The sequence below is a fragment of the Mobula birostris genome, chromosome 9, assembly GCF_030028105.1.
Source record: "Mobula birostris isolate sMobBir1 chromosome 9, sMobBir1.hap1, whole genome shotgun sequence".
In the NCBI taxonomy this organism is placed as follows: Eukaryota; Metazoa; Chordata; class Chondrichthyes; order Myliobatiformes; family Myliobatidae; genus Mobula; species Mobula birostris.
Window position 1 is genome coordinate 153,683,587 of NC_092378.1, and position 15,839 is coordinate 153,699,425.

At 39.3% G+C, this 15,839-nt stretch overlaps 1 protein-coding gene across 2 annotated transcripts in view; it reads left to right on the top strand.

Annotated features, from left to right (window-relative positions):
• srl (sarcalumenin) overlaps nt 1-15,839 on the top strand; it is a 115,266-nt gene that overhangs the window by 89,722 nt on the left and 9,705 nt on the right. For both annotated transcript variants that reach the window (XM_072269577.1, XM_072269578.1), the window contains one exon: nt 15,153-15,269. In XM_072269577.1, coding sequence (XP_072125678.1) covers nt 15,153-15,269 — 117 coding nt within the window. The remainder of the gene's footprint in view (nt 1-15,152; nt 15,270-15,839) is intronic.

Below are 15,839 nucleotides of genomic sequence, written 5' to 3' on the forward strand. Positions count from 1 at the left end.
CAATGGATGGAGCTCAGTGAATAAATGCTCTGCCCGTGCTCATGGGAAACAAGAAGACCCAAATGCAGTGTACCAGTCCAAATCCAAGTACTAATGGTGTGAAGCTGAAGTTATGTTCGCTGTAGCCACTGACTGGTTGCTGAACAATGCTGTTACCTATCACTCTGTTTTCCCTTTGGATTTACATGTGAAGGTACTCTATCACTCTGACAGTTTCCATTCGTATCTATTCACTTGGATGGATCAATCTCCATGCTTTGGACTTTTGGGCTGGAATTAGACTAGAGTCTAATAAACAAGAAACTGGTCAATATGTTCTCCAATACTGTAAGTCGTGGCCAAGGGCAAGTATTTCTCATTGGAAGTTGTATCCATGTTATGTCCTAAAGCATGAGAAAAGAATCTTCCACTGCAAGGAAACAGAATGGCTTCATTGTAACAAATATCACAAAATCTTGTGAATAGGACCACATAGCTAGAAAGGAATCCATCCACTTTGCCTAAACAATCCAGTGAAACCAGACTATGTAGGAAATTCCCCAAATAATCTGAAAATCAAAACTTAGTTTAGTTCATTGCTCAAGGTATAGGCCTTGTGGAGAAATGCCGGGGCCTCCCAGTGTAAGTGCAATTTGCACCCACATACCCTCATGGAAATGTGAGTGCGAATGCCACCTCACTGGCTCTATTTGACAGCTTTTTCTCAACTGCACTTGGATGTTGAAATCCTTATGCAATTCTACAAAATTCTCCAGTATATACACTGTAAGAGTACCTCCATTTATTTGAATGGAGGAGATTCGATGAAAGTGACAAAGGTAAGTGTTTGGTAATGTATGGTTCTTGAATTGTATTTAGTTAAACATTTTTATCTGTTTCTAAATGTCGGTACTTCCAAGTGTTTTAGTTATGTTTAATGTATACATTTTTTATTTTTCGTAACTTGGTTAGGTGTTTGAAAGTCTAATGTTTCTGAATGACAAATATTCAGAAACATCTTAAATTTTTGAAAGGTATGACAACAAATTATCAGCATTTACAGCTGTTTCGGAACAGAATTTGCTCTAACCTTCCTTCATGTGTCAGAATTTGTACATGCAAAGCCCTACTGGGTCTTGTCAGTGACGACTGGTTTGAACAATGACATCAGTATATTATCCAAAGGTAAGGTTATAATTGCTGCACAGAACTGCTATAAGCACAGGTTGCAAAAAAATGCTGGCTTTCTTCAGGAAGTACAGATTTGGAAATCTGTCTCTTCTACAAAAAGAATTGCATGATATCTCATTACCAAGCAGTATATTAGAGGAATGACACACTTCTATTGAAATCTTTGCCACATTTATCCTATCTCAAAGCTACAAACAAGCTTAGACTCCATAAAATAGAGTTATAGAAAAGTACAGCAGAGGAACAGGCCTTTTGGTGCATCTGGTTTGTGCTGAACCAATTAAACTGCCTATTCCCATTGACCGGCAACAGGACCATAGCCCTCCAAACCCCTACCATCCATGTACCTTTCCAAACTTCTCTTAAATGTTGAAATCGAGCTCACATGCACCACTTGCACTGGCAGCTCGTTCCACACTCTCACAACCCTCTAAGTGAAGAAATTTCTCCTCAGGTTTACCTTAAACTTTTCACCTTTTATCTTTAACTCATAACTGCTAGTTGTAGTCCCACCCAACCTCAGTGGAAAAAGCCCTCTTGCATTTATCCGATCTATACCCTTCATAATTTTGTATACCTCTATCAAATCTCCTCTTAATCTTCTACATTTTAAGGAATAAAATACTAATCTATTCAAGATTTCCATATCACTCAGGGCCTCCAGACCCAGCAACATTCTTGTAAGTTTTCTCTGCATTCTTTCAACCTTATTTACATCTTTCCTGTAGGTAGGTGACCAAAACTGCGCACAATAATCCTAATTAGGCCTCACCAACATCTTATACAGATTCAACATAATATCCCATCTTCTGTACTCAATACTTGTGATTTATGACGGTCAATGTGCCAGAAGCTTTCTTTGCAACCTCATCAACCTATGATACAGATTTTTGATCGAAAATCTGTCAGTTCAGTCTTGAATTTCTGCACATTGTGCACCTCCATTCCCTTCCTGCATTTGCTGTCCTTGACTATTCTCCAACAATGTTTAACTTCTACTGAAACTATAAGAGTCTGAAGAGATTCATTGCCATTAAACATACTTGCGATAAAAGGATCTGGTCCTTTCCCAGCATATATGACAAATAAACTCTTCTCGAGCTTCTAGCCAGGTACAGGTATTGATTATAACCAATGCTTAGATGACAAACTCTGCCATCTTCTTCAGGGATGATGCCTGGGCATGTTTAGTCTGGTGGTATTTATACTCCTGTATTCTGTCCCTCCTGATTGGTTAGTCGTCATCCACAGCATTTGTGTCTGTAATAACTAATTTGTATGATAAACATTGCCCACTAGTTAAAAAAGTTGACAAAGAGAAGTATATTGATAAGCCTTGGTTAACAAAGGGAATACAAAATGCTTGTAAAAAGAAAAATGTATTATATAAGAAATTCTTAAAACATAGAACAAAGGAAGCTGAAATTAAATACAAGATATATTAGAATAAGTTAACAAGAATTATGAGATCTAGTAAAAGGAGTTATTATAGTAAATTATTGGAGAATAATTGAAATAATACTAAAAATACTTAGAGAGTTTTAAATTAAATTATTACAAGAGATAAAAGAAAAACAATTTACCCATATTACTTTAATTCAAACAATGATATGGTAATAAAGGATACTAATTTGGTTGCAGATAGGTTTAATGATTTCTTTGTTAATATGAGAACTAAATTAGCTAAATCAATTACTGAACCCAGCAATAAAGATGGAGTAAATAGTAATATTATCAATATAAACACTTAGACTATGTTTATTAGAGCAACTGAGGAAAAAGAAATAATTAAACATAGAAACATAGAAAATAGGTGCAGGAGTAGTCCATTCGACCCTTCGAGCCTGCACCGCCATCCAGTATGATCATGGCTGATCATCCAACTCAGAACCCTGTACCTGCCTCCATACCCGCGATCCCTTTAGCCACAAGGGCCATATCTAACTCCCTCTTAAATATAGCCAATGAACTGACCTCAACTGTTTCCTGTGGCAGAGAATTCCACAGATTCACCACTCTCTGTGTGAAGAAGTTTTTCCTCATCTCGGTCCTAAAAGAACAATCTTCCTGCATCTAGCCTGTCCAATCCCTTTAGAATTTTATACGTTTCAATAAGATCCCCCTTCAATCTTCTAAATTCCAGCGAGTATAAGCCTAGTCGATCCAATCTTTCTTCATATGAAAGTCCTGCCATCCCAGGAATCAATCTGGTGAACCTTCTTTGTACTCCCTCTATGGCAAGAATGTCTTTCCTCAGATTAGAGGACCAAAACTGCACACAATACTCCAGGTGTGGTCTCACCAAGGCCTTGTACAACTGCAGTAGAACCTCCCTGCTCCTGTGCTCGAATCCTCTTGCTATGAATGCCAGCATACCATTTGCCTTTTTCACTGCTTGCTGTACCTGCATGCCCACTTTCAATGACTGGTGTACAATGACAGCCAGGTCTCGTTGCACCTCCCCTTTTCCTAATCGACCTCCATTCAGATAATAATCTGTTTTCCTGTTCTTGCCACCAAAGTGGATAACCTCACATTTATCCACATTAAATTGCATCTGTCATGAATTTGCCCACTCACCTGACCTATCCAAGTCACCCTGCATCCTCCTCACAGCTAACACTGCCGCCCAGCTTCGTGTCATCTGCAAACTTGGAGATGCTGCATTTAATTCCCTCGTCTAAGTCATTAATATATATTGTAAACAACTGGGGTCCCAGCACTGAGCCTTGCGGTACCCCACTAGTCACTGCCTGCCATTCTGAAAAGGTCCCGTTTATTCCCACTCTTTGCTTCCTGTCTGCCAACCAATTCTCTATCCACATCAATACCATACCCCCAATACTGTGTGCTTTAAGTTTGCACACTAATCTCCTGTGTGGGACCTTGTCAAAAGCCTTTTGAAAATCCAAATATACCACATCCACTGGTTCTCCCCTATCCACTCTACTAGTTACATCTTCAAAAAATTCTATGAGATTCGTCAGACATGATTTTCCTTTCACAAATCCACGCTGACTTTGTCCGATGATTTCACCGCTTTCCAAGTGTGCTGTTATCACATCTTTGATAACTGACTCTAGCATTTTCCCCACCACCGATGTCAGGCTCACCGGTCTATAGTTCCCCGGTTACTCTCTCCCTCCTTTTTTAAAAAGCAGGGTTACATTGGCCACCCTCCAACCCTCAGGAACTAGTCCAGAATCTAAAGAGTTTTGAAAAATTATCACTAATGCATACACTATTTCTTGGGCTACTTCCTTAAGCACTCTGGAATGCAGACCATCTGGCCCTGGGGATTTATCTGCCTTTAATCCCTTCAATTTACCTAACACCACTTCCCTACTAACATGTATTTCCCTCAGTTCCTCCATCTCACTAGACCCTCGGTCCACTACTATTTCCAGAAGATTATTTATGTCCTCCTTAGTGAAGACAGAACCAAAGTAGTTATTCAGTTGGTCTGCCATGTCCTTGTTCCCCATAATCAATTCACCTGTTTCTGACTGTAATTGATATACTGTAGTATATAAATCAAAGAGCAAGAAATCAACAGATTGAAATGGATATGATACGTATTTAATTAAAAACATCATTGACTGTGTTGTGAAACCACTGATTCATATTTGTAATCAGTCTTTGATTGCTGGGAAATTTCCCAATAAAATAGCCAAGGTCATTCCAATATACAAAGCTAGAGATAAACATGCATTTTCAAATTATAGACCAGTTTCTTTGCTCTCACAGTTTTCCAAAACATTTGAAAAAATATTTGTAAGACGGTTAAATGATTTCATAACAAAACATAATATACTCTGTGAACAGCAATATGGTTTCAGAAAAAACAGAACCACTACAATAGCATTAATAGATTTTTAAGAAGAAATATCAAATGCTATAGAAAGAAATGGATATACAGTGGGAATATTCCTTGATCTAAAAAAAAGCATTTGACACCATTGACCATAAATTATTATTAACAAAATTAGAAAGATATGGTATTAGAGGGGTGGCACATGACTGGTTAAGTAGTTATTTGGAAGACAGGTATCAGTATGTACATATAAACAACTCGAATTCAAAACTTTTGAGGGTAACTTGTGGGGTTCCACAAGGTTTAGTGCTTGGTCCATTGCTGTTCATTTTGTATATAAACGATATATGTATGGTCTCTCAGACATTAAAATGTATATTATTTGCTGATGATACAACTATATTTTGTAGTGGAGAACATCTGAAACAAGTTTTGGATACAGTGGAGAAAGAACTAAAAATTATAAAGAAATGGTTTGATACTAACAAATTATCACTGAATCTAAATAAAACTAAATTCATAATATTTGGAAACCGTGTACCAAACTCATATAGTAAACTTAGAATAAATGATGTTGAAATTGATAAGGTATCTGAAACAAAATTTTTAGTAGTGGTAATAGATAATAAATTAAGCTGGAAACCACATATAAATTGTTTAAGCAAAAATGTCAAAATCTATTGCAATACCCTACAAAGTGCAAGATTTCTTAAATCAGGAATCTTTGTATACATTACAGTATACTGTTCACTTATAGTCCCATACATGACTTACTGTGTAGAGGGATGGGGAAATACGTACAAAACAAATACAAACTCAATTTTTCTACTCCAAAAGAAAGTCATACGAATTGTAAATAAGACAAGTTATTATGAGCCAAACAATCCACTATTTATTCAACTAAACACTTTAAAATTCAGAGATTTTGTAGATTTTAAAATAATACAAATTATGTATAAAGTAAAAAAAATGGACAGCTACCACAAAGTATCCAAAGGTTGTTTAAAATGAGAGAAAGTCAACATGATTTGAGAGGAACATGTATATTTCAAAAACAAAGGATAAGAACAAATGTAAAAAAACCATTGTATTTCAGTCACAGGGGTGAATCAATGGAACAGTTGTAGTGAGAATTTAAAAACATGCACCACACTTAACAAGTTTAAAAATTTATTTAAAAATAATTTAATGAACGAAGATAAAATACATGATTTAGAATGAATGGGAGTAATGTAAATAAATTGGTTGTTGACTTCAGAAGGAGTAGCGGACCGCACGTCCCAATTTACATCGGTGGTGCGCAAGTGGAACAGGTCAAAAGCTTTAAGTTCCTCGGGCTCAATATCACAAATGACCTGACCTGGTCCAACCAAACAGAGTCCACTGCCAAGAAGGCCCACCAGCGCCTTTACTTCCTGAGGAAACTAAAGAAATTTGGCCTGTCCCCTAAAACCCTCACTAATTTTTATAGATGCACCGTAGAAAGAATTCTTCTAGGGTGCATCACAACCTGGTATGGAAGTTGTCCTGTCCAAGACCGGAAAAAGCTGCAGAAGATCGTGAACACGGCGCAGCACATCACACAAACCAACCTTCCGTCCGTGGACTCACTTTACACTGCACGCTGTTGGAGCAGTGCTGCCAGGATAATCAAGGACACGACCCACCCAGCCAACACCCTTTTCGTCCCTCTTCCCTCCGGGAGAAGGCTCAGGAGCTTGAAGACTCGCACGGCCAGATTTGGGAACAGCTTCTTTCCAACGCTGAATGGATCCTGACCCAGATGTGGGCCGTACCCTCCAAATATCCAGACCTGCCTCTTGGTTTTTTTGTACTACCTTACTTTCCATTTTTCTATTTTATATTTATGATTTATAATTTAAATTCGTAATATTTACTATTGATTTGTAATCCAGGGAGCGGGAAGTGCAGAATCAAATATCACTGTGATGATTGTACGTTCTAGTATCAATTGTTTGGCAACAATAAAGTATAAAGTACTTGGAGTTGGATTTTGTGTTAAAAGATTATGAAATTTTTGTTTTGATGTGATGATTGACGCCAAATATGTTGTTCTATAAGTAAGAGGGGTAGGGGTAATAAGCTGTAGCTTCAGCCTACACCCTTTCGGTCTGTTTTAAAGAATATCTATGTTTTTTGTAATTTTTTTCCTATGAGATCATTGTTATGAAATCATCGTTGAAAATGATGCTTTTTGTTATGTTTGTAGTGACTGAAATAAACTTCATTCATTCAATCAGGTTTCAGCTCTCCCACCTGGTTTACAATGGAATTCCAGTTCTTACTTAGAGTAACCTTCATATTTGTTAAAATTCTTTTCCTCTAGTTTTATTACAATGGCTTCCTTTATTAGGCATATCACTGGCATGGCACAGTAGTTTTATGCCATCAAAGTCAATCCTATGGCCATTGCGAACAAAGACAAAGGTCTTTGATATTCTTCAAATGACTGTTTATTCTATTATGCAACCATGATAACATTAAAATGGTATTTCTTTAGGGTGAAGAGATTTTGAGAATCTTAAAGACATAAATGATGCTAGAGAAATGCAGATTTTCCTGTTTGATGATTTTATGTAAGTGGAGTGAATATGACCACAGAACAGAAATCAGTCATCATCATCATCAGGTGCCGTGCCCAGTTTGAGCTTTGACTGCCATGGCCCACACAATCTTGTTTCGGGTCAAGTGGATCAATTTATTAGTATTCATTTCCAGTTCTCTGGCTGCTGTCTCCATCATCATTTGTCTTTGTCTTCCTCTTGCTTTCTTCCCTTCAATCTTTCCCATGATTACTGTGCATTCTAACTCCTCTTTCCTAATCACATGTCCAATGAAGTTACCTTGTCTTTTCATGATCTCATACATTATTTCTCTTTGTGTTTGCTCTGTTCATGACATCCTCGTTAGATATTCGTTTCGTCCATGATATTCTTTGCAACCTCCTCAAAAACCACATCTCTGCTGCTTCAATTCGTTTCCTCATGTTACTAGATATTGTCCAACATTCTGAGCCATATAACATAACTGGATAAACGTAATATTTCAGTACAGAGCTCATCTATCATACTTGTTGCTCTCCATCTCAGACACCATTTGATTGACCCACTACTGTTCTTGCAGACATTCCCTCTCTCATTCTCCACATTTTAAACTCCCACTGTTCCGTTTAGTCCCCTATTTCAACTTACTCTGTGGCTTGGTTACTCAGTTCTAATGCAAATCAAAAGGAGTGCAGATGCTGGCAGTCTGAAATGAACATCGAAAATGCTAGAAATACTCAGGAGGTCCAGTAGCATCTATAGAAAGAAAACAAAGCTAATAGTGTAGGTCGGTTTCTCTTTTCACAAATGATGCTTGAACATTTTCAGCATTTTCTGTTTTTTTATTGCTCTGTTCCACTACCTGTTTCCATCTCTGTTCTGTTTGAATTGTTCACCTTCTCTGTTTTGTTATCTCCTCTTTGTTTTTTTATTTCCTTCTTTCAGGGTTTTTTCTCTTATATCTCTGTCCTAGCTTTATTCTTTATGTCATTTTGCTCACTTTTTTTGTATGGTACTTGGAAAACTTTATCCTGTAATTAGAACTTCCAAACTATTAGACTTGTTTGCCTTGCCAAATAGCCTTCCATTCTTACCTTGCAAACATTTGTATCTGTCCTACTAGTCACCTGAAATACAGAATCCAATTAACTAACCAACTAACTCAGAATAATCAGATAAGCAGTTATTAGTCAAACACGAAAAATCTGATTGAGATACTGCAAGGCACAACCCATTGACTTCAGAAGTCATTCTGAGATATTTAGAGATGTCTTAAACACTTCAATCAGTAATATGAAAGATAATTCATTTGTAGATTGATTTCCATATTCTCAGGTGATCACAGTAAGCTTCTGGCAAATTAATGTAATTTTTCTTCTGAATGTAGAAAAATGCAGCAGTGAATTTACGCCCAATAATTCTATTTGCTAACAATCAGATTGTTGGACTACATAATTTGTTTCTGTTGATGGTTAAGGAATGTATATTGGCCAGAAACAGAGAACATTCCTCTGGTATCCTTCAAAAGAGACGTGGGTGAGTAAAGAGGGCTTTGGTTTAACACCTCCTCTGAAAGGTGCTACGTTTTCCAGTGTTGTATCCCTTTATTTCTGCTATGTTGCTCAATGCTTTAGAGTAATACTTAAACCCTTCGACTTTCTGACTTGGAGACCAGGTGCCACCATTAAACCAAAATTTACATCTCTTTGGTTTCCATTCTGAGGATAATAACTGATTTTTGTATCTTCTTGCCAGACATTTCTATATACGAACAAACAAATCATAAGCAGGAGTTGGCCATTCAGCCCTTCATGCCAATTCCACTATTAATAAGACGATAGGTGATCTGATCTAATGTATATTCTGCATTCCCATCCATCCATGGCAACCTTTCATCCCTTGCCCATCAGAAATTCACCTATCTATGCCTTACACACAGAATGTTCAAAAATACCCATTTAGGAGGGATATCCTTCGGTGTGACTGGAGCTGACAAATAACTCAGAGAAAAAGAATGATGGCAGATTGTTAGTACTAATGAGAGCAGGCTGATTACAAAAAGCTCAGAGGATAACTAAGAAACAAAATAAAAAGAAGCACAAGGTAAGACTAGCTGCAAACATGGAAGGAAATCCACAGAGGTTCTGTAGGCACATGAACAGGAAAAGGGTTAGAATAGGAGATGTATAGTTACAAAACTGGGAATCATAGTGAACTGCAAAAATGAGAGAAATAGGATATATAAATGAGCTGTGGAATGATGGAATAGGTGGCTGATGATACGTAATGCAGAGAAATGTAAAGTTTTACATGCATATTGTTACAGGCAATAAATCTAAAGCAACACACACAAAATGCTGGACGAAATCAGCAGGTCAGGTGGGATCTGTGGAGGGAAATAAACAGTTGATGTTTTGGGCTGAGACCCTTCAATAGGCCCTGATTGTTGACTGTTCATTTCCTTGCATAGATGCTGTCTGAACTGCTGAGTTCCCCCAACATGTGTGTGTTGCTCAAGATTTCCAACATCTGCATAATCCCTTGCGTCACTAATATAATTCTGAAAAAAAAGGTACAAAAACAGAGATCAGAGTATATATACTTCAGTTGATAGGACATTGATGGGATGTAAAACTGGGCTGAGAAGTTGCAGATGGAGTTCAACCCAGATAAGTGTGAGGTGGTTCATTTTGGTAGGTCAAATATGATGGCAGAATATAGCATTAATGGCAAGACTCTTGGCAGTATGGAGGATCAGAGGGATTTAGGGTCCCAGTCCATAGGACACTCAAAGCTGCTATGCAGGTTGACTCTGTGGTTAAGAAGGCATATGGTGCATTGGCCTTCACCAATCGTGGATTGAGTTTAAGAGCCAAGAGGTAATGTTGCAGCTATATAGGACCCTGGTCAGACCCTACTTGGAGTACTGTGCTCAATTCTAGTTGCCTCACTGCAGGAAGGATGTGGAAACCATAGAAATGGTGCAGAGGAGATTTACAAGGATGTTGTCTGGATTGGGGAGCATGCCTTATGAGAATAGGTTGAGTGAACTCGGCCTTTTCTCCTTCGGAGCGACGGAGGATGAGAGGTGACCTGACAGAGGTGTACAAGATAATGAGAAGCATTGATCGTGTGGATAGTCAGAGGCTTTTTCCCATGGATGGATACATGGAGCTTAGAAAGATAGAGGGCTATAGGTAAGCCTAGGTGGTTTTAAGGTAAGGACATGTTCGGCATAGTTCTGTGTGCCGAAGGGCCTGTATTGTGCTGTAGATTTTCTATGTTTCTAGGTATATAGTCGTGCAATTCATTACAAGGGATGGTAAGTTGAGAAAGTAGTTAAATATAGGTTCAAGGTTAATTTTAGTGTCAGTGTATGCATGTAGAACTCTGATATCTGTCTTCTCCAGATAGCCATGCAATACACATGAAAAGGTAAAAGAAACAAAACTTGCAGACACCAGAATCCCCCACCCCTTTCTAGCAGAAAAGAACAGCGATAACTACAATCCCCATCCCCCTCACTCGCAGAAAAAACAGCAATAACAATCCCCGACCCCCCTCCCCTCAGAAAAACAGCAACAAAACAATCCTCAAACCCCTCATTCACAGAAAAAAACAGCAACAATAACTATCTGTGACCCTCTCCCCGCAGAAAACATCAACAATAACAGGGTTGACCCCTCCCCATCTACTTCTGCTGTTTCAGTCAGTCTGACCTTGTCCATCCCTTCTTTACTCCTGTCATGTTACTTTGGAATTCCTAGGAATCTGTTGCTGACTCCCACCTACCCAACACTCCCATCTGCTGACACTCGGGTTAAGCTGTTGTCACCTGGCTTGATCTCACCTCAGCCCCTGCAACTCCTCACTGCCAGCAAAAAAATTCTGCTTCCAGTCCACTCACTCTGTCTCTATGGCCACCATACTGTGCAACTCTATAGACCTCCATTAGACCTTCAGATGTATTGCCACCGTTGGTTTTGCTTTGTCACTGACTGCCTGCTCCTACCCTCACAGCACAGGCTGATCCCACTGTACAAGTGCTGAAACCTTTGTTTCTGCCTTTGCCCCCCCAGAGCCCATCTGAGCAGTTTTTTATCTTACATCCGCCCCCTCAACTCCCTCCCTTACCTCTGTGTCCTGTCACCTTCATCCTACCCAGTTCAACCAGCACTGACCTCAGCCTCACTGGTTTAAACCTCTCGCCTGCTTTCAACCTCCAGTCTCCCTGTCTATCCTGTTGTGAGATTGGTGTTGGGACCTCTGTCCATCCCTTCTGTGAGTGATGTAGGCTTGAGAATTGGAAAATGGTGCTGAATTTTGCAGATTAAAGAACAACAGATTACAAATTAACACAGTACAGAGCACAGACACTTAGAAGTGTCTGGACAAAGGGGGTAAATGCTAACTTAATTTCAGTGTCGCAGGTTTGAAATTCTTTTGTGTGATGAAATATTTTTTACCACATGGAAGGGAATTTTATCAAAACCCGGGCATTTTTAGCTAAATATAATCAAGTTCACACTATGAATTCATTGAAAGGTGTGGAGATGAGAGTCCAGGACTTGGTGTGACTGACCAATGTAAGACAGAGTTGCTTGGACATATGCATTGGTGTCAGGTGATGTTCACTGGGACTTCACTGGCATAAAGTTCATCTGTAAATCATATGTTCCTGAAGCAGGTCATACTAAGATGTTCTTAAAGTTGAGCTGCCTTTCCTGTGGCCCAGTGATCTGAAGTTCAATACCAGTAATTTTTGTAGTCAGCCATTCATCCCACACCAGTTTGCTGTTAGTCTCTGGGTATTCATATCAACAGATCTGAGCTAGAACACCCTCTGTTTTCTATGGGCAAGCCAATTCTGAATCCAAATGACCATGCATCCCATGCATCTTAATCTTCTGGATGAGCGTCCCATGAGGGACCTTGTCACAATTCTTACTAAAATCAATGTAACCCCAATCTAGAAATCCAATCGGGAATTCCAAAGGAATCCTGTTCCGCAAAGATCATAGGGAATATGGAACACACTTCTCTACAGAGCAACTAAAGAAGGTAGAGGAATCACAATTAAGGGGAGACTGGACAAATAAACGAGAAAGGAAGAAAGGTCTGCTCTGCCATTAAATAACTATACCCTAAACTGTATTCCCACCTGTCCAAATAACCTTTCACCTTCTCACTTATCAAGAATCCATCTAAAACTGTACAGAATGCAGGGTGGGGAAGAAGAAGCTATTTCCTGGAATTTAGAATTTTAAAAGGAGGAAGGTAATACTCAATTTATAGAGAATTTAAGGTTGACTGCACCTGCAGTACCACGTCCCATGCTCATCTCCATACCTCAGGATAGACTCCTAAGTAAACTGCAAAGTCTGAGTAAGAAACCTTGCTGTTTTATGCCTTCAGAAGTGGTGTCTGGAATGGTGACAATGAAAGATTAGGAAGCTTCATTTCAAGTTACAGGCTAATTAGAGGGCACAAGGAGGTACCAGTAAAAAGCAGGTAGAGGATTGATGTCATGAAGCTTAAGAAGGGTGCCACACCTCCTCTCATCCAAAGGGCAGGTGGATGTTTAGTTGAGGAGATTTTCCACCACTGCAGTGTCCATTAGATTCTACTCCATTCTGGTGAAATTTACAACACTGGTTATGTAGTCTGGAGGGTTATCAGAGGTTACAGCAGGACATCGATAGGATGCAAAACTGGGCTGAGAAGTGGCAGATGGAGTTCAATCCAGATAAGTGTGAATTGGTTCACTTTGGTAGGTCAAATTTGAAGACAGAATATAGTATTAAAGGTAAGACTCTTGGCAGTGTGGAGAATCAGAGAGATCTTGGGGTCTGGGTCCATAGGACACTCAAAGCTGCTGCATAGGTTTACAGTGTTGTTAAGGTGTATGGTGTGATGGCCTTCATCAACTGTGGGATTGAGTTTAAGAGCTGTGAGGTAATGTTACAGCTATATAAGACCTTGGTTAGACCCCATTTGGAGTACTGTGTTCCGTTTTGGTCACCTTACTACAGGAAGGATGTGGATACTATAGAGAAAGTGCAGGGTTTTGCCTGGATTGGAGGGCATATCTTATGAGAATAGGTTGAACAAGGGAGGATGAGAGGTGACCTGACAGAGGTGTATAAGATGATGAGAGGCATTGATAATGTGGACAGCCAGAGACTCTTCCCCAGGGCGGAAATGGCTAACACGAGGGGGCACATTTTTAAGGTGCTTGGAAGTAGGTACAGAGGGGACGTCAGAGGTAAGATTTTCACACAGAGAGTGGTGGGTGCATGGAATGCACTGCCAGCAAAGGTGGTAGAGGCAGATACAATAGGGTCTTTTAAGAGACTCTTAGATAGGTAAATGGAGCATAGAAAAATAGGGGGCTATGCAGTAGGGAAATCCCAGGCAGTTTCTAGAGTAGGTTACATGGTTGACATAACATTGTGGGCCGAAAGGCCTGTAATGTGCTGTAGATTTCTATGTTTCTATATTCTATAACATCACCAATCCCCCACCCCACTGAAAAAAATAGCAACAATACAAACCCCGTCCCTTCCCTGCAGAAAAAAGGCAATAATACAATCCCCTAACCTCTCCCCACAGAAAAAAACCACAACAATACAATCTCTGACCCCCTCCTCACAGAAAAAAACAGTAACAATACAATTCCTGACCCCCTCACTCACTGAAGAAACAGCAACAATAACAATCCCTGACCTGCTCCCCACAGAAAAAAAACAGCAATACAATCCCCAAACCCCTCACTCGCAGAAAAACGCAGTGACAAATGCACTGCATTCTCAACCCTCCCCTGCAGAAAAAAGTGACCAACCTCCTCACTTGCAAAAAAGGACAGCGACAGCGGCATCAAAAAACTCCCTAGCCCCCACCCATACACAAAGAACTTACAGATCACCCACCCGCCGATCAGCCACAAGAAAAGAAAATGCGGAAAAACTGAAGGAGACTGAATAGAGTACAGTCCAATCACATAAATCTCAGAAGTCACACCTGGTCCAAGTGGTGGCCCCATTGGGAGCGATCACTGGCACTGTTGGGAACTTAAAGTTTATAAATAGTGGCTTAGAATTTAAAAGTCATGAATAAGCTTTATGAAACACTGGTTCATCTTCAAGTGGAATACTATATCCAGCTCTAGGGTCTGAACCTTGAAAGGATGAAAGCACTTTAGAAGAGGCATAGTTGATGATTTACCAAAATCATTTTGAAGTTGAAGCTCTTTTGTAATGTGGCTGGATTGTAAATACTGGGTTTGTTCTTAAGAACAGAGGAGATAGCAGGAAGATCAGATAGAGGTATTTAAAGTTTAAATCTAGTGAGTATTTGAGTCTGGAATTGACTTCCAGGTTTAGTAGTAAAGGATGATTCAATTATAATGTTCAGAAAAGGATATAAAGGGAAAGAATTTAAAGAGTTGTGGGGAGAGAGCAGGAACCAGGACTCGCTTAATTGCTGTAAAGTAGAGCCGCAATGGACTTGAAGGCTCTCCTATGGTACTACCATTCTATGATTCTGTGAACTCAGTGTTGTCTTGCTATGTGATACCATGAATTATATAATTGTTCTACTTTCAGATGGAGAAATTGTATCAAAACCAATGGTATTGTTTTTGGGACCCTGGAGTGTTGGAAAATCCACCATGGTCAACTATCTCCTTGGACTGGATGAGACTGTCTACCAGTTGTATACAGGTACAGGAAGGCAATATAGAGAATATTAAATATTTGGGTGATGGACTCAATAAAGATTGTTTTAACATTAAGTTCATGACCAGGAACACAGCCAAAGGGACAGATATATTTACACTCCTATCTTAGGCTTCCCATGCCCCAAACATCTCAGATTCAGATTTAATTATCATGTATATATTGAAACATACATTGAAACGTGTTGTTGGTGTTAACAATCAACACACCTAACACCTAAGTATGTGCTAGGGATAGCCTACAACTGTTGCCACGCTTCCGGTTCCAATATAGCATGCCCACAACTTATTAACTCTTACTACCATAAATGCCATTTACTAGTTAAACAAAATACAGTATAGCTCATTCATTACTCCAGATTAGCAAGGTAATTTATTTTAGGAGCTAGGTCCTAAGTAGGAATGTGGATTTAAAGTAATCAATTGATGATTGTTAGAAAGATTACTTGGGGGCTGAGGAATTAGGAGGTAGTCAGGACTATTGCTTGCACACTGCTCCACTGTTTGTGTAGAAGTTTCTTTCTGCAGCTTTGTGTGCTCAATATTCGATCCTCTG